At 37.5% G+C, this 26027-nt stretch overlaps 1 protein-coding gene across 7 annotated transcripts in view; it reads left to right on the forward strand.

Annotated features, from left to right (window-relative positions):
- The window catches only part of CNOT4 (CCR4-NOT transcription complex subunit 4), an 82627-nt gene that overhangs the window by 28372 nt on the left and 28228 nt on the right, over positions 1-26027 (forward strand). For 4 of the 7 annotated variants that reach the window (XM_027680011.1, XM_027680014.1, XM_027680012.1 and 1 more), the window contains 6 exons: positions 11320-11563; positions 18363-18560; positions 21272-21358; positions 21904-22005; positions 22754-22879; positions 25735-25868. In XM_027680011.1, coding sequence (XP_027535812.1) covers positions 11390-11563; positions 18363-18560; positions 21272-21358; positions 21904-22005; positions 22754-22879; positions 25735-25868 — 821 coding nt within the window. In that variant the 5' untranslated portion in view covers positions 11320-11389. Of the gene's footprint in view, positions 1-11319; positions 11564-18362; positions 18561-21271; positions 21359-21903; positions 22006-22753; positions 22880-25734; positions 25869-26027 lie in introns of those variants that run through there. The other 3 variants (XM_027680010.1, XM_027680013.1, XM_027680018.1) reach the window with 1 other exon arrangement.

Consider the following 26027-nt stretch of genomic DNA (forward strand, 5'->3'; position numbering starts at 1 on the left):
GAAGAAGAGGTATCTCTGTTGCTTTCTGACTCTGTAAAGAATGTACATTGGGCTGCTTTTCCCTTAATGTTTTTTTTCTTTTCAGATCTGTAGAAACTTTTGGGAGAGACATGCTTCTGGCTGATGCTGTATCTGTACCATTCCAACCATTCTGATTAGCACAGTTCTTACTTAAAAAGTTTTGTGAAGGCTTCATTGCTTCATGGCATCTGGTAGTACACTTTGAGTTGTGAGGTATAAAGCTGCATTCTGGAGAATCAGATGATAATTTGGTTTCTTTGTAAAGCAAGCATGAAATTCCAGAGTGAAATGAAGATTTTTTTATAAGTTAATGTTAAACTTAAAGTACAAACTACTAGAACCGAGGGGATTCATTGGCATAGGTGCTTCACAGTTTCTGACCAGGGAAGTGATGAAGTAGTAGTTTGTGTTTTGCTAGTGCAAGAATAAGACCACATTTTCAATCTAGTACTCTGTGGCTGTTGACTTGTCAATCAGTTTGTCATAGAGCATACTTCATGCCAGTCCTGTGATCTCTGGCATCAGCTGCCAGTGAATTTCAAGATGGAATTGTGAGCACTGAGGAGTGCATGGCCTTTGACAAAGAGTTTTTATTCTTCTGAGCTCAATGCTTTGCATTATTTCTTGATTAGCAGAAGCACTCAAGCTGGAATTGCTGCTCATCCAGAATCTACAGATGAGCTGTATAAGGCTTTCTTTCTCTGTGCGAATTTTTCAGTCTTAAACTTTTTTTGGTGCTTCTCTCTCCTTCCAACCCAATTAAAAAGTCTCTTTTCTTTCATGGATTATGGGAAAACATGGGAGACTTAATACCGTTGTTGCTAAGAAATCAGTAATTAGGCTGATACCATGTTCATGTTTGCTGTTTAAAAATACTTGAAAAGCGCATAATAGCTCTGTTGCTCTGTAAAGGTCAAGTTATTTGAAAATGTTGGACAACTGCATGAGTTGAAACCTAATAAAAACATCTTAATTGAGAAGGTGGGGAGAAAACAAATAAATGTTAAGTAGTTTATTATCCATTTTTGAAGGTTATTTTAAACATAAATAAAGAGCTTTGAGAATTACTTAACTTGTTCTCGCTCAGATTTTCTGGTGTCTTAGTTTGCTTTCCTAATTTCAAGGATGCTATGGAAGGGAACTGAAGAGTTGTTACTAACCCCGATTGGATCTCCCATAGCCTAGGTCTGAAGTGTGTTCAGCTGTGTTATTAAGCTTCAGAGTGAATAATTCTTAGTTTTATTCATGTCTTGGTAACATGGAAAAAAGGTTACCTCGTGTGCTGATTTATACTCTTTCTGTTCAAGAAAAGCATCTCAAACAGTCTGTGAAATTAAGAACAATGTTCAAGGGGGCTCTTGGCTAGAGGCAAGGCATGTGGCGTGATCAATCCCCCCACTTATGCATAAATAGAAAATTTACTACTTGCCATGTGTGTTGTGTGAGAGTTTTTTGATAATACTGGCATGTGACTGCTACACTTTCCTGGTTTGTTATAATTTAATATTGCTGTGACAACTCAGCACTTCATAAGGAGAGTTAAGGAATTTGAAGGGTTTCTGAGATACTTAGCAGGTTGAGAAGTCACAATCTGTGATCATGCAGACTTGCATTTTATATCAAGTTTTCTACAGGTAACTTTTGTAATTCTTACTGGGTAAAGGAATATGCGTGTGTGTTTTTATAAGGCATGGTGCTACATATAAGAATGCGTATCTCTTTGGTGTGATCAGCTTTTATGTCCCTTTTCTGTGCTTCTTCCCCCTGCCCCCAGCAACTCTAACTTTTAGAAGTATTCCCAAGATAATTTCAGAAGTGTGTGTGTTAACTACTGGATACTGTTCCCCTAAGAGCAGAACTGCTGCACTTTTAATAGTTTTTGTGATACTGTTTCTGTTACTGCTTCTTCAGGGACAAATAACAGATAATCCTTTTGCTGTAGAGGAAGGTATTTATCTAACAGATAATTAAATCTTCGGAGATCTATTTGCAGGAGGTTTAACTGAATATTGGTTTTCTTTCATTTGGATAACAAATATCCATGAATTAATAAGAAAACTGCTTACAGGGTTTTTGTACTGGATAATACAACTGTTTAAATTAGTGAGTACAGCTGGATAGGCAGGCTAGGACTTCTAAAGATGCTGCAGTGGTCTTGTCTGTGCTGCACCATGAAATGCAAATGAGAGGTGTTTATAATGTCAAAGCTGAACTGTCCTTGAATGCAAGTTAAAAGAAAAAGTCATGTACTTCTTTTGAAGCATATTGCATTGATGGTACTCTGTGCCAGATTGTACTTCAGTGATGGCATGACTCTTGTTCTTAAGGCATCCTTTCAGGTCAGACCAGTTGTAATATTAAGTGTATGTGAACTAACCTGCAGCTGGAGCAACAGGTCAACATTAAGTCCTTCTGCAAAATTATCCAGAAGGTGATGGCTGCAAGCAGGATGTTGCAAATGGGTTATAATAATAATAATAATAATGGCCAGTCTTCGCGAACGAAGATCTGGGGAAAGGTCTTTTTACCTTTCCAGCCTGCGCAATGGATTTTTTAGGTGAGACACAGCCTGCGCTGAACTGAGCCCACCCTTTAATCCTAAGGTTCATCTGCCGGGGCCAAGCAAGCTTGGACAATGGCAGTGAGGTCCTCAGGACGTAGGTTTGTTTAGAGTGACCTTCTCATAGATGGATGGCCTCACAGGGCTAACGGGTTCCATCTGCCCGGGAGACCGAGGAATCGAACCCGGGTTGCAGCGGTGAGAGTCCTGCATGCTAACCACTAGGGCAGTCTTGCACCCTCAACTTGGATGATTTTTTTTTTTTTTTTTTTAACTTTCCTGTGTAAGAATTTCTGGGTTGTTGATCTTAAAAGACTGTGGAACTCTTCAGACCTGAGCTATTCTAATTGGATCTGAGAATACTGGCTATTATTATTAAGTGTGCAATCTAATATAAACTAGCACAAGAAGCTTTCATTATAGAGTTGGCATGTTCTCACCTCTTCCCTGAAGAAAGCAATGGACTGATAAAAACTCTGGTAGCTGGAAACCTGGAACAAATGGTAGTTTTTTCCTTTTTTGAATGAAGGCATCCTACGGAAATGTGAATAGGCTGAATGGCAACAGGAGACCAATGAAAATGGGATGGTGAGAGGGCTACTGAGGAGACAGACAGAGCTGAGCTGTGTCATGGGAAATGGAGGAGGATATCCTGAGCGGCAGTGCAAAGGGGAAGGGTATCACTGGTGTAGTGACTTGGGCAGCATGTTTTTTGCATTATGAATTTTGGGGTTTTTTTAGGATTTAAATTGGTCTGTAGATAATGTCTCTTAAAATGAGTTTGCTCAACTCTCCCATCAAAATCAATTTAACAAGTGTATAAGTATTCAACATATAATCAATACACCTTGATTGATACAAGTGCTTAGTTCTACATTATACCAGTAGAGTACACTAACTAAAGTCTGGAATCTGTTTACCTGCTGTACCAACTTTTTTTGAAGACACAGTCAGGCCATGCCACTTTAATTTTCTAGTTCAATGATGTGTTCACTTTCACTGCAGGAACCGATTTTCTTAAGGTGAAAAAGCTTTTTTTTCTTATCCTTAGGAAAGGAAAATGAGGATATGCTATATTACTGAAATCTTAAAGATGTTAGAGATATAAACTACTGTTAACAGTGCTACTTTTAGACAACTAAATTGGTTTCAGGTTTTGTGAACATATTGTCTTACGTTACAAGCACATCTAAGAATTTATATGACTTTTGTACGTCATGCTAATTTAAAAATTCCATGTAGATTTAAAAAAAAAGTTATTAAATGTAGCAGTAGCTTTGGACTAAGAAACAAACCCTCAAAAATCAGAGTTATTATGTACTGAAAAAGCAAGAGCTGAAGTATGGGTAATGCAGTCTGTCTGCTGAATTAGTTTAAATAAGCAAACAACAAACTTTGTTTAGTTGTAGATCAACATTTATAGTAATTATCAATAGAAAAAAATTACTTTATAGATGAAAACTTAAAATCAGTTTAAATTGAGGGGAGAGCTGGCTTGCAGTTTGTCTTAAAATTGGGTATTTTAACTCATAGTGAATAAAACGCAGCAGAAAGATAAGAAATTCATGGATAAGTCAGATGTCTCAGTAGCACAAAGTCATGGCTCAGAGGGTTCCAACACGAGAAGTTGAAGCTTAAAGCTGTTCCAACTAGTTGTCCCAAATTTACTTGGGATAGCACCAATGAAATATCTGTGTCTGAAGCTTTTAATCTGAAGAGGTTGAAGGCACTGGAAAACATCTGTGAAACAGAAGGAAGTGCAGGTCGATGAAGTTGAGCTGCCATCACTCACCTGGCCTCTGTGCCTTGCCATAGGGACTTCGGGTGGCTGGACAGTGTCAGCCTGTTAGGTTATCGTTACAAATCTGTCTGCTGGGGTGTTCTGCTGAATTTGCTTTTTTAGTGGTTACTTTTACAATTGCCATATTGCAAACAAATTACTGCATATAACATTATTATAACGTATGCATTAACAAAGCTTTTAATCTCTTAAACCACCTGTCTTTTACAAAACACTTTGTTTCTCCAGAGTACTGTTTTCACTGTCTGCTACTGGTTCTGTGTTAGTATATGAGTGTTCTACAACAGTATCAATATGCTGGTCTTCAAACACAGAGAAAGCTGGCACACTAGGACATGGAAAGAATAGGAGCTTTCCAATGCTAGCAGTGCTGTACAGAATCACAAGGAGGACGAATGTGTGTTTGAGTATATGTCACCTTACTAAGGACTAAATAGAACACAGCATTATGGAAAAATTGAACTATGGTATGCTGATGTGTAGATACCCAAACTGCAAGAATGAGTGTTTTGTGCTAGAGAGCTGTGTGAACAGAATAAAGACGCTCCATTCCGCAAATAGCCTGTTTAATAACCACCTGTGGTTGCTGCATGGTTGGCAAGCTGGTCTATCTGTATCACGTTTCTGACAGTGACTGGTAGCAGATGCTCTGAAGAAAAAGTACAAGAAATGAAGTAGTAGCCTTTTTCTAAGTAATAAGAGATTTAGGGAATTCAGAATAGTTCAGATGGAACTTTGCAACATCCTTTGACAACAATTTGTGATATATAATTTGCTGTATACAAATCTGTACAGTATAGCTATTGTGTTTCACTTGTTGCTTGAGCATGTCCTGCTTGTGTCCAGAGGAAATAACCATGCTGGAATATGTATACCAATGTTAGATGGTCTCTGTGTGTGACACAGGCTTTAAGTATTTAAACTGTTAATTGTATAGCCCACTTCTAATTCCTTATCCAAATGCTTTAGGCATATCATGTCTATATGTAGTGGTGCTGTAGGTACAAAAATGAAATAGGAGTATGCAGAAAGTAAGGAATCCTAGAATTGAATGTGAATGAATGTGGGAATTTAATTTGGACAGTTACAGATTGTCCAAATATTATGCTTTTAATTTCACTGAGTGAGTTGACATAGATGCTAGGGGTAGTGTTGTTGTCTTGGATAATTGTGTCCAGAACTTTATGTGCTTGTGGATAAATTTGTCAGAATCTCATTTGGCCTTTTTTATTTCTAAATAAAATTTAACATCTTTTCTCTGTTCATGACTTGTAAGAAACTAAGGTATTTGAGTAAATAATATCTTACTTGGCATGTGTCACTGAGAGTATGTAGCCCTGTATGCATCGACATTCTGAGTACTGTAACAATAAGCCTACAACGACTAATTCTTGGTTCAGTTTAAATGAGAGAAAGCATCTTTTTGTGGTACGTAACTTCTTTTTTGCCACATAACTGTCTTGAAATAGTGTGTTCACAGTGGGTTTATAAAGAATGGTAAGATCCCTTTAGCAGGTGGCATCTAACTAATTTTGTTATTAGCTGCCTTGAGAGTATTAGGTAGAACCTTCTTTAGTGATTTTTTTGGCTGATTTTTGCACTGTTGCTGAATGTGCTGCTTGAGCAGTTGCTACCCCTAGGTACTTGTTTCTACATTTTACCAATACTAGTGCAAGCTTCTGCATGGCTGTGCGATGAATTAGGTGGAGGATTGGTTTAGGTAAAATATGACCTTGCAAGGATATTTTTGTTTTGGTCTCATTGGTTCAGTTATGCTGGCAGAATTCAAAGTCTGAGGCTATGAGTGCTCCCTAATCACCTACAGGGAGGCATAAAGGGGAGAGTGTCTAGAGGTTTCAGTTTTGACCTCTGAGCTAAATAACTTGGGGATAATCCTAGTCAGGGTAACACTGTTTTTAGAAATAATGAGATGACTGCCTGACTCCTGGTCGTACTTTCCAAACATTTGGGACTTTATCTGTGTCTTAACTTTTCTTAGATGTTGTTTGTACTGTGATGAAAATGTAACTGCAGACCACAGACAGAGTAATAAACATTATTCCAGAAAGAAGACATGGGAGAAAATGGACTTTGCAGTTTCTGGGCAGGATTTTGCACTTAGTACTACAGTTTACTTTAAATGTTCAGCACAGTCAGGAAAAAGAAGTAGGAAGTGACCTTTCTGTTGGTCTCAAATGAAAATTAACTTATGAATTCAAGAACCTGCTTGCTTGCTTTGTTCTCAGTCAGTAGCAGAGCTATAAAACTTAGAAAAGCATAACCCCTTTTCAGCACTCCCGCTGTCTCCAGGTGATTGTAAAATATCACTGTATTTTGATGTGTATTTGAGCCCTACACTCTTCTTGTGTAGGTCTCAAAAACATGACAGGCAAGCACAGGGTAGCATGTCGAAGATGGCCTCTGGAATTTTCCCATATTTCTTCTGAATTGTGTGGATGATTTCTTTAAAACATCTAGTCTTGTGTCTATTACTAGACCATCATCCATCATTTGGGGTGTGCATATGGGAACTTTCTGCATATGGATTCTCTGTGGGGCCCTGAATGACTTAACTCACCAAATCTCCCTCAGTTCTGTGTGCTTAAAACAGTAAAAATGGGCTTTTCTCTGTGTTCTGCCTATGAAAGGTTTTAGTGTAAACCTTCCAGTGGTCACTGCAATGCAGTGATAGGCCTTTTTTACTTTCAGAGTCTGAAGAAGATGAATGTTGTTGTCTTTTCAGCAGTCTCTAGTGGAGGAGGTAGTCCAAATGGGCCTCAGGCTGCGGTGGCCCCATGCTGGCCCAAAGGAGATTGCTGTGTTGACAGAGCTGCTGATGCTCCCCTGATTCAAGGAAGGGATAACCCATTATAGCTGCTGTTTGTAGTCTGCTTGTCTTTCTGCCTCCAGCTTGTATATGGGATCAACATAGAGGTGAAGCATAGAAAGACAACTGATCCTTCAGCAGAGTGTCTTATGGGAGGGGCTGCATTCCCAGTAGCATTAGGCAGGCAAGCATCTATGCTGCGTTTTTGAGACTTCTCATGGCTGATGAGTTTCAAGAGATACAAGGGCATGAAAAAATGTATGAGTTTCTGTTTGCATAAGTTTAATGAGCCTTTACTAAAGGTTCAATGCATAGACTCCAACCTGTTTCACTTCAAGTGTCAGGTATTGTTTGAACTTTAGGTGAAACATTAGCTAACACGTGTCTGGTTTTTTTCCTTCAAGAGGCCCAAAGTCTCCAAATATTTTCTGAGATGTAAGTCCTTATTGAGGTTTTTCATGACTAGATTTTGAGGACTTTTGTCTGTGTTGCTTTTATTATCTTAAAGCAAGTAGCAAGGCTGGATTCAGTCCATTGTGTGAGGGGGAGAATGTGTCTGTGTTCCCTGGAGCTAGCTGCCCTCCTGGAGGAGAACTTAAAATTTAAGGGATATGTTTACTAAAATGCTAGCAAATGAAGATATTCTGGTGTCTGATGTGGAGAGAACAGGAGGAGTGTGTGTCAAGTCTCAGATTGGTATACTTGGGGAAAAAGAATGAATAGCAAGCTAGTTTTTTTCCTCTGCCACCCCCCCCCCCACACTTTTTTTTATGACCCTTTTAAAGTTAATTAGGGAAGATGAACTGCTGGAAGTTAAACTTCCTCACCTCAAGTGCAAAAGGGAAAGGGAACAAACATCTGTATCCTAAATGGACTGAAATCACTAGCTATATTAGAAGTAAAATCGTGTTTAGGTGAGTATCCTCAAAGAGTAGGATCACTTTTTCATGACTGCAAAATTTGTAGGATTTCATCAAGAGAAACGATTGATGAAGCAGATAAGACACAACTGTCATCCACTAAGTAAGCACTTACAGAAGTTAATAAAAATTTATCCTTTTTTCCATTTTGCCTGTTTTTGGAAAAGAACCTACTAGGTGGTATAGTAAAAGGGATAAAGCACACAACTGCATGTTTCTGTAGTTTTGTTATTACCTGTTACAAAATCACTACATCTGAAACATGCTGCTGGACATTGTCCACCTCTGCTCCATCCTTGTGTGAATGTTTTGGCATAGTCTCCTGTAAACAGGATGTGGAACTGTTGGAGCCATGTTTGACTGGAGTTGTTGGAGTTTTGGAAAGTGTACGGACAAATTCGAGCTGCTTGTATAGCATGTGTACATATGTGCAACCTTCCTCCTTTTCTTCTCCTGGGATGCAATTAATTTGATCTCTTTGAACTTGATCCGAAAGACCAAGGTACTCTGGATTAAACATAACATGTAATACCGCCTTTTGTTTTTTGCTATTGCTGCACTGCTTTTCCTGTGACATTGATCTGGAATTGTTTGGAATAACGTTAGAGCTGACTAGTTTCCATGTGTTTCTTGGTAGTGCACACACTGTATGCAGAATGCTTTAATGATGCCTTACTATGCATGTTATTCTGGTTTTGAAAAAAATAAGCATTGTTCTGATGCAAATTTCAGACGCAGACCCTGGTATATAAACCCTTCTGAAACAGAGACACACTTCACTGGTGAATCCCTAAATGGGATGCCTGAATGCTCTGTGACCAAGTAAATAAATATTTCCTCTTAGTTTCGAGAAACATGGCACACAGCTGCTCCTTACTCCTTGTTGTAAAATAGCGGACCATTTGCTGACTGAAGCAAGCCATTGACATTATTGCTAACAGATGCTGAACTCTTAGCGTTAACTTAAACAGCTCATAAATGTTAATCATATTGCAGTTTTGTTAGAGCTTGTCTGCCTATCCTAGAGGCACTAGCTATTATGGCATGCTTTTTCCCCCACATGAACTGATGACATTTCTTAGTGGAGATTCCAAATAGTAACTTGCTAAGTTCAGTAATTTTACTGTGGTGGTGGAAGTTTCTTCAAAACGGTGCTTTTAATTACAGTTTCACTAATACTAGTATAGCTTTACTTATGTGTTTTAGTGGGCTCAGAGCTGCTGAGCATGTGATGGAATGAGTATGGAGTAGAAGGGAATACGCTGTCTGCTTACTGACCTGTTGTTGGGAGATCAGTGACAGTCATATCCAAATCTAAACTGAAGGAAATCTGTGGAGTTCATCTGTGCTTTGGTTTAAAGTAACTTTCGTATTGTAATGGTTTTGCTGCCATACAAGTATGAAAAGTTTACAGGAAATGTTTACAGGCTGCTGTAAAAATGTATGTTATCTGCATAATAAGCAATTAAATAATGTTCTGTAGCCTTTTAATGGTCCCTCCCACTCTTCAGCCAGTGGGGATGGGTACTTAAAAACAAGACAAAGCTCTCAAGCAAACTAATCCTTTCCTTCCTTCAGGTCAGACAGATTCTGCTAGTGTTCTCTGTAGAAAACACTGGTAAAGTTCCAGAACCTGGTTTTGAGACTGTCAAAATGATTGTGAATATAGCACGAACGAAAGCATAGATAATGAAGTAAAAGATACTCTATTATTGTGGAGGTATAACTTTTTGATTTTAATCATTGTGAAGGTCAGAAAGAGGACAATGTTGTTGCTAGTGCATGCCATATAGAGAAATTATGCTTACAGCATCTAAAAGCCATTCTGTCATCCTTACTCTTCAGTGGTCATCCAGCGGAACTTTTTCTCTCTAGGGCAATGGTATATGTGTACCAGAACTGTACTTTGTGCTTAGATGATATGCTCCCTACCAAACTTGTTGAAATTGCAGTTAGTCTGAGCTTCTGGTATCAGCCTGTGATTACAGGTTAACCTACTGACAATGCAACCATTCCCATACAAAGCTATATACTCTCTGCTGTGTATCTGGATGGTGCTTTGGTTGTGTGCATGTGTGTGGTTCCTCTTCAGGATTCTCTCCTGGCTGCTTGCAGAGGAATTTCTGTTCCTGAAGAGGTGTGCAGGACAGGGACAAATGTTGCAGACTGATGCTAAACAGATCCTATCCTGTAAGGTGGGAGGTCCCAGCTTGAGCTGGAACCTCTTGGGGTTTATCAGATAGACTTTGTGCAAGGAAGTATGGTTTTGGGTGAGGAAGATCAAAACAGTACTGGTTGGTGTTTTTTTCTTTTTTTGGGGGTGGTTAAAGTATGAAACCAAGGCTATATAAGGCTAACATAACACTATACTGAAAACTGTGAGCAAGGATTTGATCTCAAAACATTCAATCATCTTAATTCCAATGACAGAATTAAATATCACTCTTCAAGTAGGTGGATGTGAGAATTGTTTTCTGGACTTCCTCCTAAAAGCGTGGAGAAAGATTGGATACTATACAGTCTACTAGCTTGTGGTTACTAATGAAATGGAAAACTCTCTGGGAAAGTAGAGGGGACTCCAAATTGTATATGTGTGGTTCAATTATAATTACATTACTGATGTTTTGGGAAAAACATGATTGCAAAAATAATTCTGGATTTTTTAAAGACTTTAGAACTCACTTATTTCTACACAAGTGATGTAGTTCATTACAGCTAGTATGACCATCCAACTATCAGTTCTAATCCCATCTTTTCAGTGTTTTTCAGTGGGTTTTTCATTTTTGTTTCTTTTTTCCTTTTATTTTTCTTCCAATGGTCCAGCTAAAAATTCTACTGTTGTCCTTTAATTCTGCCCCGTCTACATGCATGTCTCATGCAGCAGATAGAGACAGCTTGCTGAGATTAGATACTTTCACATATCCAGAGTGGTACTTAAATGAAAAAATAAAGAAGAAAATACCCAAATTGATTGAATATCTCAGTGGTGACTCCAAGTGCCTTGTTTTGAGTCTGAAAGTAACTTTCCTGTGCTGCATCCTTAAACTGACAGAGTAGAAACATACTCAAATGATTAGGTTCAGGAAATGAATGAAGAAAATGGTGACTTGAAGAACTGAAATATTGAAAGGTACAAAAAAAAGTTGTCAACAGTATTAATAATATTTTTTCTTTTTTTTTCCTCTTGCAGACCTTCAAGTGCTGACCTTCTTGGTCTATTAAGTTATTATAAACTTTTGCTGCTCTGCGAACATATAAAGATGTCTCGCAGCCCTGATGCTAAGGAAGACCCTGTGGAATGCCCTCTTTGCATGGAGCCTCTGGAAATTGATGACATCAATTTCTTCCCTTGCACCTGTGGCTACCAAATTTGTCGTTTCTGTTGGCATCGCATCCGCACTGATGAGAATGGACTTTGTCCTGCTTGCAGAAAGGTAAATTCCTGGAACAGCGTCTTGTCTTGCATATGTCACAAGGCCTCTTGCATTTTGTTGGTACCAAAGACATCCTTTTCATTAAGGGAAACATTCATCTAGTCATAGCCTAGATCAAGGGTGAGGTGTTGGATCTTTCAGATTCTGTCTGCTTATGCGTTGAAGCTGTTATGAAGCGGCTAGTCTTGGTTTATTAAATTCAGAACTGGATTAATAGGAGAAGCTGTGGATCAGAACCAAAGTGTGCTGATACTGAGGGAACTGCCAAAAATAAAATCTTTTGAGTTGGGGTGCTCATGCATTAACAAAGTCTTTTCAGGAAGAACAGTGAGGATTCCAGGGTTTGCTGAGGGGTTTGCTGAAGGCTAATGTTTAGCTAAATTGACTGAGCTAGCTGACTGAGGTAAGCTTGTAAAGCACCTGCTTGGTTTTTTTTGTGGCACTGGAGCTTTTAATCTGTATTTTAGTGGATACTAAACATGTAAAACTTTTGGAAAAATATCCAGTGGTATTAAACTTTAAAGCATTTAAAAATTTAAACTGAGTCTATATGTCTAGTATTCTGATCTCGTTGCCAAGTGCTTGAAGGTAGTACTTAATTTCTATCTGTGTCTTGATGTCTGGCTGATACTTTGGTTGGCCACAACTGTAAATCTCAGCTTCACTAAGTTGCCTGTTATTTCCTTTGAATTATTTTATCCTTCCTTTTAGTGTCTTGCTTAACTTTCTCATTTCCTTCAATGTTTAATAAATTCTTTCTCAATATCTTCTTGTCTTTAATGACTTCTCTTGATTGTAACTTTCTTGCCTGGCCTTCATCTTCTTGTAATTGCAGCTGCTGCAACTGTCCTCAGTTCATGCCTTTGTCTTCCTGTCTCACGTTACAGCTTACTTTTCAGATCCCAAATAATCTTACTTGGTCTCACTACCTTTATTCACTGCCGCACTATTCTTTAAGCACTTCCAGTCATATTTTCTTGCTGTTCTTTTGGGCTTTGGCTACACTAGAGTTATCACTGCTAACTTGTGTTTGGATGCCTCTGCAAGCCCAAAGGCTATCTCACACCAACATATGTTTGTTAAAAAGTTCTACAAATTTGCTGCGATATTTTAGCTCTATTCTACAAGGAAGATCTACGTGTCATCAGCCAAATATTTCTCCACATGATACCTGCTGTAGGTGACATATGCTGTATTAGTAATTTCCACAGTACAAGCGAATTTCTACTCTTCTGGTACAACGTGAGATTTCGAATTTCCTTGTTTCTGCAAATTGCTTCATTTACCTGGATTTATTATGCTGATTTATTATGCCATTTTTCACCTGTTTGTTATTGGAAGTTTGTGGAATGTATTTGAAAAATGAAAGAAGCAGCATGATTCACTGCCTCTGGATATCTGAATTCTTTGAAACACGGATACTGTCACAGCTGAACTTTTAAATGTGGAATACTCTGACGTACGATTGGATGTGCGAATACTTTGACAAATTGGATACAGTTTGCTTAGAAAAACTGTTTCATGTGGAAAGCTGGAATGAGTGCTACAATTGGAGTAAAGCATACCAACCATTCCAGGAGTGACAGGAGACCTTCTTTCACAATGAGCTACCATTATGTTCTTGATACGTTCTTTATCCACAAAGTGCAAGATATTCTTGAACAGACTTGCAACTATATCACTGGGTTGTAAGAAGTTGACTTGAGGGCTGAGGGAGGACACTTCTTTCATGGCATAGACAAAGACATTGTGATGCAGATGCCACCAGGATCTTGGAAATAAATAATTTTGAGCTACAGAGTTGCAGCATTAAATAAGCCACCTTTTGAAGTGTGCAGGACAAAAGGAACCAGGTATGTGTATTTGTGTTCTATGTGTCTAAATAGTTTCTGTCTGTGTGTAGTAAGGCTTCTGGGGAAAGATCTGAGCAGGTTTTTTATTCATATCTACTGTGATGTGTATTGGTTATGGCCACTTAAAATGCTGAAACACAGAACATGGCAAAGCAAGAAAAATTTGAGTAGGAAAGTTTATAGTAGGTACAATGGTTTCAACAGGTATGTCATATTTTTATAATGTGCATACCAGTGCAGGGTACTTACTGGATGGACTGTGAATAAACATATATTAAAACAAGGCTGAGTGTGTTATTCACAATTACATAATAGAATTCTGCTATTTGTGCCTATGTTATTGAGCACAATGCGACTTCTCCAGGGATTTGAGCAGTAGTCTATGGAGAGGAGCAATGAACAAGTTCTCAGTCCAGGGATTTTGGTTGAAGGGGTTTGGGGGAGATTTTGGACAAGTCTGTGACAAAAAAGTTTGGCTATACGCTATAGTGGCACCTATGCCATTAGTTTGATAGATCTTAACTGTGCAATGCATGTACACCATTATTTTGCTAAGCTTCTTTAATGTCTAACTGAAAAGATGTTAGCTTATGTTTTTTTCTACCAAGGAGAAAGTACATCTACATGAACTCTTACAAAGCTTAACGTGTGCACGTGCAGAATGTGTTCATGTGGTTGCAGTCAATTGATTTAGTCCATCTTAAGTTTCCTTGTGTGAATAGCAGTGGTACACAAACATTTGCTTTGTTTTGGTTTATGAATGTAAGGTACTAGTATGAATTAAACTTGAATGCTGGTTGGAAACTGGTTCTTCCTAGTGTTAACATATTAAAAGCTTTCTAAACTTTGTCTGAATCTTCTGAAATAGACTGGGAAATTTTTTATTTGATTCATTAACTACAAAAAATATTTAATTAAAAAAAAGAACTGTCTTGCTTTGAGTTTTTGATACCTTTCAGAACTATAAGTGTAGTCAATTGTAAGATGCTAAGCAAGCCTTCCTGTTTTTCCCAGTCAATTGATTTCTTAACTGTGAGTGAAATAGTTGCTAACTACTCAAATTGGAATGAAAACATATGTGTTCAAGAGATTTCTGTAACCAAAAGCTGGTTTATGTGTCACAGACTTGCTGGTTCTGGTTGTAAAGCCAGAGATTTTTATCCTTAAAGTGATATTTCTGTTTTCTTTTCTTTGAAATTCAGTAGCCTAGGTACTGTTTGTGATGTGAATAACACATACCATTTCACTTGCTTTATTAGAGCATAGCACTCTCAGACCTTAGCGTCTGTTGTTGCACTTTTTAAATCCAGCAATAAAAAAGCTCAGCTCTTTCATGTTTCTTGATTGCTTTGCACTTCCACCAAACAATATAATTTGATACACAGTTGTTCCTGCAGCGCAGCTTTGCCTTTTGCTCCAGTTCCTTGACTTAGCGAGCTTTATTTCTCCTAGCACCTTGTGTTAGAGATGGGGATAAATAGTAAACTGCTACATGTATGACCAAGAAATTAACATGCTTTATGCATGTCTTTGTCTATATTTCTCCTACTACTACTGTGTGAAAGGAACACTTCATCTTAATGCACAGTCTCCAAATGCCACTTCTTTCCTCTGGTGCTTTTAATCCCACAACTGAGTAGTTTAGTGCAACAATGGATATTTTGAAATGGATAGGAAATTGCTCTTTTTTTTTAATTCTTGATATAAGTAGTATGGTGTATACTATGCATAAACCTTATTGACTTTCTCTGCATTTCTCATTTCAGGACCTACTCGGTAGCAAGGCAACAAGTGGGAAATATTGGTACATCCATTGTGTGGAAGGAATGTGACCCATCTGGGAATGGCAAAAGCAAAGTGCTTGATAAATCCCAGCTCAGCTTTCAACACTTGGGAAATGGGGAAAAAAGTCTGAAAGAAAATAACTTAAATGACAAGACAAATATAGTCAGGAAGACCGAGAATTCATCAAGGGCCATCTCTGATTAAAGAAATGAGACTTCAGAAGAGACATTCAAACTTTTGCTGAAGTTCTTGTAGGACTACCAGCAACTTGCAGTTAGTGTAAACAAAATTTGGTCACTTTTCATGATGGCACACTTGTTCAGGTGGCCTCGGAAATTTTTGCTGAAGAGAATTTGCATAGCTTAAGTGAAGGGTATCAGCTAAACTTAGTGAATCAGTGATGTTGACATCTCTTAATGTCTTGCATCTGAAAATACATAAATGCCGATAACACTTGATGTAGCTACTTCATTTGGATCTCAAATCCTCTACCAGCTAAGGCATCAGTGATAGGAGGTTAAACAAGCATTTTGTTCCCAAAATATAAAAAACATGGGCATGTTAGTAGCATTGTAGGGTTAGACACAGAGTAAACAACAGACAGAGTGGTACTGTGGGATACACCAGCAGTCAATCCACCTTGCTTATCTTTCAGTGATGTTCCAGCAGTCTTCACTGCATGCATCTGTTTGTAGTCGAACCTTTATCTGAGTGCATGAACTTCAAAACTGTGGGAAGCACTCACTCTGAAGATGAAATAATTTATTTTCCTGTTTTTAGACTGACTTTGTCCTTCTTTTGAAAGGAAAATGATTTCTAATGCTGAAATGTTTGTGCTCCCCCCTCTTCAAATGTACAATATCTCTTAATCTGTTACCATGTCACACATGATATATCAATAGGAAAGTCATATATCATTTCTTACAACTGTTTCTGATTTATTCTTTGGATTCAAGATGTGCGCACAGATTCATTTACAGGTCCTCCAAGTCAGGATATCCAACTAGTCATATTCCTTAGAAACATTAAACATGTCAGAGTGATAAACGTATGAAACATTTAAAATATAATACAGCTTAACTGTACCTAGTGAGAACTTTTGATGATTCTGTTGGTCAAACAAGTGCTGTTAGCCATGTGGCAAAACAACTGCTGCTGGTTCTGACTGAAATCCTTATTCAGGCAGCCTTGTACTTTCTGCTGAGATGGAGAAATTTCTCTTCCCTGATTCTGAAGCTGCTGCTTAGTTGTGTTCCTGCTATGAATTCTTGTGCTCTCCTGTACAAATACAAACTATTAGTTTTACTATGGACATATGTTCTGTTAAAGGTTATGCTTGAGCTACCCAGGATGTTTCCTGACTCATGCTCGGGACCTCCAGTAGAAAATAGCTGTACAGAGAAGGAGCATACTGTCTGACTTGCTTCTTACTTGAGAATATGCTCTGAATGGGGATATACGTGGCAAGAAAGAAGCTGATGAACTTTGGCACTCTGTGCTATAGTTTTCTTGGTGTCAAATTGGTCGTTGGTGTTCATCAAGTACATTCTGAAATCTCTGTAAGGTATTCAGTGTTACTTTGGAATAGCATATCTTTTTGAGAAATGGTATGGCTTTGACTGTTCTTCAAGGATAACTTGACTGCTTATTGTATTTTCATGTTAAGGACACCTTTAGCTACGGCTAAAGTATCTTAAAAGTTTAAATTCCTTTGTGGTGCTAAAAACACGTTCCAGAGGACTTGCTGTTCAGTTGTGAGATGCCATCTGCTGAAGTCGACTGCAGCATATTTTCGGTAGATGTCACAAATACGGCATAATGATGCTGAACTTTAAGCTGAAAAAGGGACATCAGTTTATTTGAGGATGTACTCAGAAGACTATCAGGGCTCAGTACTTGGTGACTCTTTGAGTAACATCATGCAACTATGAGGAATATATGATTTTAACCTAAACCTTATTTTCATCTACTGTTGTAGATTTTTCTTAGGTTATTTAGTATGACAACTAGTTTTATACTCTGTCATTAACAGAGGGCAGTCAGGAAAAAGTTAAATTCATTTTTGTTGGACTTGCACACTGAAACCTTTGGTTATGGTAGTGCAAGCAAAGACCTTAGTTCAATATACTGGTGAGCTTGAGCTTAACTTCTTTATCTTAAGTCTTTATCTTAATGCACATCTCATGTACTCTTCTCATTTTTTACTTCATCTCAATGTTTAGAAACACTTTTTTTTTTTTGAGATATATTTTTACGTACTTGCTTTTGTGCTTAGCATTGCTTTTTATATACGGTGTGAAAAAACTGGGACAAGTAAGGAATATGTGATTGCTTCGAGGACTAATCGGAGCAGAAGATGGTGCACTGTAGTCTGCAAGGCCAGTCTAAAATAGTGCCTTTATAGCAGTGCTCTGTGTGAGTAGAGCAGTCTTTGTAGGTAACTCTTAGGACTCTTGTACTGCTAGATACTTTTGAGATTAAAATCTACGGTGTTATGTTTGTGTTAGAGGAGTTATCTGTAGATGATAATCTTGAGGTTAAAAATGCACCTTCATCCAGAGGAGAGAGACCAAATTTCAAACTGGTACAAGGCATGGCAAGATTACTGTTAAGTCAGTATGCAGTAACTGTACTGACATCTGTCTCTTCACCAGAAGTTAACCATGTAAAGATTGAGTAGTGTAATGGTGTTACTGTCTTGAATTGTGGGCCACTGAAACTACATTTGTATTTTATTTTCTTATCTAGTAGGGTTTAATACACTTAAGCATCCAAATCTGTATCAGACAACTAAATATAAAGTGAATATGCAGTGCATGCTTTCACCCAGTTTAGTATGCTCTGTTACTGAAATTTTAACAGAATGTGTTGACTGTCATGTTGCAGCTGCTTGTAATGTTACCAAATCGACTAGGCAGCTGGGTTAGAATGTGGCTATTGCCCAAATCAATATTATGTCTATAAATAGGAGAATTACATTAAAGATGCAAGATGTTCACCTTTCCCAAAGGACTGAATATGCCTCTATAATGTGAGTGGCTGTAAACATCAGATCAGTATAACACAATAAAGAAATTTTTGCATTCAAACATCGGGATTAATGATTTTCAAATGTGTTGTTTCTTATATGGGTTGAGTTTAATGCTATTTGTTATGTTTAGCCTTACCCAGAAGACCCAGCAGTGTACAAACCACTCTCCCAGGAAGAGCTGCAGAGGATAAAAAACGAAAAGAAACAGAAACAAAATGAGAGGAAACAGAAGATATCAGAGAATCGCAAACATTTGGCCAGTGTACGGGTTGTACAGAAGAACCTTGTCTTTGTGGTAGGGCTATCTCAGCGCCTAGCAGATCCAGAGGTAAATGATTCACACTTGCATATCTTGCTCTTAACATACTGCCATGAAACATTAGAATACCCTTGTCTGTCTCCCTGCAGGGTATAAAATGAAGCAGCATTGAAAAGGTTCACTGCTTATGAAGCCCCCTCTTCTTAAGGAAGCTTATTCTGCTCTCTCCTCCAAAATAACTTCAAGTGTTGGTCTATGTTTTAGGGAGTACAGATGCTCTGCAATTTTTTTTTTAATTATTGTTATTATTTTTTAGGGAAGTTGTTCTTTGTATTTGTGTAATAATGAGAGCTTGGTTTTAAGCTAAAAGTGTGCTTAAGGATGTTTTAGGTACTCATTTTCCTAGGTTGGATCTGCTAGCACTATACAGCTGTATCATGCATCACGATTTCTAAAATGGGAGCTTGGCTGTGTTCCAAAGAACTGATATAAAGTATAGCACAAACCTGTAGGGAGAGAAGAGAAAAGCTAATACTTGAAGTGTAACATGGAAGGAACATAAGAGTGATGTCCTTAAGAAGCTGAGGGGGAAAAATGAGTAAGAGGAAGACCCAGGAAAGAGTTGGCTTGCTACTCTGCATCATCAAAAATTCGAGAAAACTGGTTGTGTTGAAAATGTTTTATTTACTTCTGTCATCAGTCAGCTGCAGGTGGCCAGTAGAATAAGTGCTAATAAGTAAAAATATCTAGAATTAGAATATGGAGGAAATGTAATACAGGATAAGATAGATATCTTCAAAATTACTGTGCCAAGTTAAAGTCACATAATTGAACTAAATTGTCTAGGGAAAACTCAAACAGAAGTGGCTGTTTGAGTACTCAGAGAATGGTCTGTAATTTGGTAGACAGATAAAGAACAAAAGTAAAAAACTGCTTTTAGTGAAGAGGGGGGGAAAGGATAAGAAGGGAAGAGAAAAATCAAAGTTAAAAATGATCTGGTGTATGCCACTTCAGTATATACTAAAATATAGCAGCAAGTATTTGCAAGCAGCTGCCAGCAGTGGCTTGGCACTATTTATTATTGAAAAATGCATTTGATTTCTTTGACCAGATAGAGGATTTGTAAGAGAAATAGTAGTAAATGCCGTTAATTTTTTTTAAACCTCAGATAATTCCATACTGAATACTTGAAGTAACTTGAAGTGGATTTATTTGGGGGGGTGGGTGATGTGCTGTACTAGGTGTGTTGGTAGCAGTATTCTCAATAACATACCAGAAGATAATGTGTACTTACTGAATATTGCATATAGCACCAAGATAACTTGATTTTCAAGAAATCTAGCCTGAGAGAGATGAGCTAAAAAAGTATTCAGTGTATTCAATTTTTCTATTTAAGCAGGCAAAAAACTCCTTCGTAAGTAAAGATTGTTTGGAAGGGGAGGTTGGCTGCTATTTGCCGTTTCTGGAAATGAATCTGTGGATCCTCTTCTGTTAACTGGGTCTTAGAAAAATTGCAAAGGCTATGCTGTCATATGTTGTTATCAGGAGTATAATCTGCAAAATGCTTGAGTAAAGCAGAAGTTTCTTTGGGATTGTCAGTCTTTTCTGGAATGATACCTGGAGGAGGGATGTGGGATGTTTCAAGAGGGTGTAGACCAAGTGAAGAGCAGTCAGAAGAGACCAGGGAATGACTGACTGTCTGTCTATACAACATGTCCTGTAGTTCTACAGGATGTTCCAACTGTGATGCTGTTAGTTCTTGAAGATGTTGATGCTCCTTCGAGAAGGGAGAGGAGGTAGTTAGGTAAAGATGTTCTTGGATCAGGACAGTTTAACTGCACTATTCAGTGTTAATACGAAGATGGAGCTGAAGAAACAAATCTTAATTTGTAACCTCTCAGGTTATTGTGTAGAGCTAGAAATACCCTTAGCTTATCTAGCTTCAGTCTGAGTAGTCAGTACTTTGGTACCTTCTTCCGTCACAGGAATGGAAAAAGAAAGACTTTTTGTATAAATGTGTCAGATATATTGCCAGTTTGTTTCATTGGCACGCCAGGTGACCATTATTCAGCAGAGTTGTTTAATATGATGATGATATTCTCGCTTTGCACAGGATCCTTAAATGGTATGTTATTACTAACTGATTCAGGGAAGGGCAAGACAGGAGTATTTTTTTCTTCCTTTAGGGATGTGATATTCACTCATTCATTTTGGCATGATATTGATTCTGAAATGTTTCTTCTTGCCCCGGGGATTTTCCTGTATTGTCTTCTTGCATTTAGTCTGGTCTTTACACAATATGAGACTATCTTGAGCTAGTTGGTTTACTCTTTTTCTCTTTGGAGTGGGGCAAGTAAGTCAGGATTCAGCATTTTGTACCTAGTAATTAATATAACTGAATGGAAGTTTAACGTGATTAATTATTTTGAAACTGGAATAAATGTGATTTCCCCCCCCCCAAATTATAAAATAGATAAATACATGAATGTTTCATGCAGTATGGGACATATCTTGCCAGGGTAGGGTTAGGGTAATTGGAGTACCAAAAGAATTTTTTAAAATACAATATAAAATGTGGAATATCCATCAATAAAGTTCTGCAGTATCACCATACTCTGTATTGCAAGTAATCATGTTTTATGTGGGGGCAAAAAAAAATTAAATCTACGTGTTCTCCTCCTCTTTGTAGGAGAGATCTGTTTTTTTGCACAATTTCACAGAAGACAGGTACACCTCTGTATGAATTTTAAGTATACCACTTTAAATTTCTTTTCTTGTAGGTGTTGAAACGACCAGAATATTTTGGGAAGTTTGGTAAAATACACAAAGTTGTTATTAATAACAGCACGTCATATGCAGGCTCACAGGTAAGTCAGAGACCCTTGTGATTTTTTTTTTTTTTTTAATTCCTTTAGGAAATACATGGTGTGGAAAGTGAATCCAGGGCCCCCTATTTCTGATTAAGCAGTAGGTTAAAGACTGTTAAAAAAACCCCAAAACCAAACAACATTGCAAGAATCAAATTACTTTTAAGTTACTGAGGCATTGTCCAACAAGACTCTCAAAGTTGGATGCAAGATGCAATGTAGAAAGACTGAAAATTGGGAGATGGTGAGAACCTTTTGAAGAAGCAGCAGTATGGCATTTATTCACTAAATCTGCATTTTGGGAATAAAATACCTTTAAGTATTTTTAAAACTTTCAAGCAACATTTCAATGTATTTCTTCTTTTCTCCATTCTTTATGCCTCACATATAAGTTTTTATGAATTCTACCTTTTTTGCCAGTTTCCTGTTAAAAACATTGAGCCTTGAATATACCAGTTTATGAAATGAGCAGCTGAAAAGGCAACTTAATGATCAGATCTGTCTAGGGAAAGAAAAGTAATAAATAGTGTATGTTTTCTTCCTAGGGTCCAAGTGCCAGTGCATACGTAACCTACATCCGGTCAGAAGATGCCCTCAGAGCCATACAGTGCGTCAATAATGTGGTGGTAGACGGCAGAACACTTAAGGTGGAAATATTTTTACATTCTTACGTGTATGTTTTAGGACACGAATATGAGTGCACAGTATAAAATTTTATTTGCAAAGATATGCCTGTGTTGCTGAATAAGTGTATTGGATTTTGACCTCTTTTCCTAACACGAATCCCAACATGGAAGTTCAGTGAGGTTCCAGCAGGCAATGTTTTGGTGCATTAGCAGATAACTTCTTAAAACAAAAGTTTGAGACAGAGATGCACCACCTCTGCGTTCTTGCAGTGGCTTTTTTGTTGTATAGTGTAATAGCACAGTGTAAAAACCCAACTGCTTTTACAAAGCATTTCTGTAGTCCATATACCACACCTTCAAAAGCTCCCTGGGAAATCAAAGTTTTGTCCTGTTGGTGTCTATGTAAAAAGGTATTCAGGCTGACTTGGCCAAATCGGTGGCTATAGAAAATCCAGTTAATATTTGTTTCCTGACCCTGCTACTTATTTATCTCCTTATGATTATGAATGGAAATACTTAATGAGCTCTTATTTTGGCATTTATTTAGATTGGATGAAAATAAAAATGCATACTAGTTATCTAATCCTCAAGTATATAGATTTCTTACAAATGGACTTCTTATTCTATCTCTGTCAAAAAATGCATTGAGATGGAATTCCAAATCTTGGGGTGACCAATTTTTTTTTTTGGAAATACAGCTTTTTTTAACTTACATTGTAAAAGGTATTCTTAACCTCCAGTATTTAAGTAATGATTTTTTTTCCTTTAGGCATCGTTAGGTACAACAAAATATTGCAGTTATTTTCTAAAAAATATGCAGTGTCCAAAACCAGACTGCATGTATCTACATGAACTAGGTGATGAAGCAGCCAGTTTCACAAAAGAAGAAATGCAGGTAAGTTTGATGAATGGGAAACACATGAAACATGGCATGTTTGTCTTACTGTCAATGATTTAATCTAATATGTGTAGTGTAGCCGTTTGCTGAATGTTATGGCAGAAATTAATTTTAAAATCCAAAAGGTGATTAAACAGTTGGATATTGGAAGAGAGCAGTTAGTTCAATTTTTTCGTTGCATGTTGCTTTTAAAGTCTGAAAAGTGCGGTGAGTATTCATGAGGCAAAAAGGTGAAGAGAAAAATCTTAGCCAAGAATTCAGGTAACCTTGCATTAGCTACTTGCCCTTTTTTCACACCAGTACAAGGTAACATGTTATTTCAAATCTTTGTGAAAGAAGTTAGTGCAGATCTGGGTTTTGCTGTAGCCTTTGTGTGTGTGTGTGAACAGTTATCATGGATTGACTGTTGTACTGTGATGGACGACACTTTCTGAATTTGGGTATCCTTTTTACTCTGTGAAGTGTATAGAAACCATTTGCAAATGAAACATTGAGGGTAACTATAATAACATCTAAAAAATGATACTGGGATTCTTTTTATTATCGCAACATCAAAATGCTTATTGTCTGGGGCAGGGAACCAAGTAAATGGATAGATTTACTGTCTCAAATGCAGTGCATTCTGAGGCCTTTTGGGTCTGCCTCCATCTTTCTATGGTAAAGCTTTTAAACTCAATCTCAAGCATGCCAGCCTTGCATCCATGCTGTAATTTTTGCACATGGTCTGTCCGTGAAGCAGGGAGTTCCCACCCCTAGTGCCAGCCTAAATGTTGTTCTAGTAGAATTTGTTTGATGTGTTAGGCTGATGTAAACCAGAGAATAAGGAAGAATGTTCATATCTGTTAAACACTTAGCAGTTGTTTATGAGGACTTCAGCTACATTTTCATAAATTAAAAAACTACCTTGCCAGTTCAGATGAGCAGTCCCTATAGTATATATTTTGTTGCAGACAATTGCAATAGAAGGTAAAATTCAAGGACAAGTTGCAAATTAGGCCACCTTCCCTGTTTGTTTCCCTGTATTTCTCCCACCACCTAGATCTGTTATGTTATACATGTTTGAGGGTGTTTTCCTGTCTAGGCTTTTTAGTTTTTTATAGAGCTGTCAGACATGAATTTGTTTAATCCATTTTGAACCTGATACTGTCAACCCTATAGACTTTTGTGGCAGCAAGCCCCAGAAGTTCACCAACTGTTTTGTGAAGTGCCTTCTTTTGCCCATGTTAAACTGCTGTCCACTTAGTTTTGTCAAGTCTCACTTAATATTAGCCTTGAAGTACTTACTGAAAGCAAAAACCCTTATTCACCTAATTCATTGCCTTTGTGATGTGGCAAAACTTGATCTTATCTCTCTCAGCTTTCTCTCCAAATCAGTCTCAGGACTTGTAAACTTTTGATAAGCAGTTCCTCCATTTCTGCAGTAATTTCTGTGGCCCTTCTCTGTATGTTCTGTGTCCTCCTTGAGATGCAGAGCTCAGATGCATGACGTGGGGGAAACAAAATTTAATTTATTAGTCCTCAGTGTTTTATATGTAGTGTGGTATGTGCTCTTTTCCATTTTGTTTTGTTATTTTAAATGCCCTTTCTAATGATGCCCAGGACATTTTGTGTGGCTAGTGCATAATCAACTAACAATTTCACAGATGTGTTCGCAGTAACCTCAGTATCTCTTCTCTGAGCTGTAACAGCTAGTTCACAGATCAGTAGAGGGCTAGTATGGTTTAGACTGCCTCTCCCTTCATGTGTTACCTGACACATTTATAAAGGGAATTAAGTAATGCAAAAAATGTTAAATTTTAGGTGTACCAGTAGTGTGAGAACTTCGAAATCAATACTGAAGAAATGATAATAACTTGCATGTTTCAGACTTAAGATTCAGAAGACCTGACCATAAATCTTGGCACTTGTTTCCTTTGCTAAAGGACATCTTTTAGTATCTGGAGACTGTAGATAAAAGCTGTTGACAACTTCACATTCACTGTTCTATTTTGCATTGATTGAACTCATAACAATACTTAACTTGCAAGTAATAATTCCTAGGTTTGAGTGTCATAACAACCTACAAAAAACATGAATGCTCATCTTGAATTTGTTTCAGATGTCACTTTAAATGTGGGAATAGATCTTCCTGGTTTTGTTTTTTATATTTAATCCCAGAATGTAATCTGCAAGCTAGACTGAAAAATACTCTCTTCCTTGCCAAATTCTAGTATTCTAGAGTTGGATTGGACCTCCTCAATTTCTGAAAAAAAGAAATTGTTCTCAATCGATTCAAAGAATATTTCAATTTTTCAGTTATTAAAAAGAATGATTTATTAGTTATTGCTTAGAATATACTTTTGTCACATCATAGTTAACACTCAGACCACCTCAGCTGTTTTATTAAGCTGATGAAAAAATTAATTCTGTTTTGGGAGAAATTTTGGTTTAAGAGGAACTCTTCATTCCTTCCCATCCTCTGAAAAGCTTAGTATGGTTGATATATCAAATGCAGACTGCCTTGGAGATATAGCTGTTTGTGAATTTTAAGGTATATTGTGAAGCTCTTAATTAGAACTGAGTATCAAGTTCTAATAAGGTTGTAGCTATTTTTCTTCTTTAGAAGTCTCAGAAATTATAAATTGGTAGGTGCATCCAAGTGATTTCTAGGCAAGCTTTAGATTTGTTGAGATCACATCTGTGCTGAGAATGAGAAGCACTGTTTTGAGTTTGACAGGAGTGACCTGTTGAGTTGTGAAAGCTAAATTATTAACCTTTGGGATGTATATATGTATATTATATATAAAAATATTACAACTATAAAAATATATATTAAACCAGTGTTTATTCATTGTGAGTTTCTATTTTCCTAGGCGGGTAAGCACCAGGAATATGAACAGAAACTACTGCAAGAATTATACAAACTAAACCCCAACTTTCTCCAGTTATCTACGGGTACAGTTGACAAGAACAAGAACAAAGTGACAGCACTGCAGAGGTATGATGCGTAAGTACTGATGATGGACTAACTGGCTATGCTTGCTTTCTGGTTATTTCAAAGAAAACTTTCTTATTCCTATTGCATCCCCTAAGTTGCCTGCTCTTTTTAGTACCTATTATGTGATAAACTCTGATACAGATTTTCTTTGTGGAGGGACATATTGTG

Source organism: Neopelma chrysocephalum, unplaced genomic scaffold (assembly GCF_003984885.1).
Source record: "Neopelma chrysocephalum unplaced genomic scaffold, ASM398488v2 Primary Assembly neopelma1_59, whole genome shotgun sequence".
Lineage (NCBI taxonomy): Eukaryota > Metazoa > Chordata > Aves > Passeriformes > Pipridae > Neopelma > Neopelma chrysocephalum.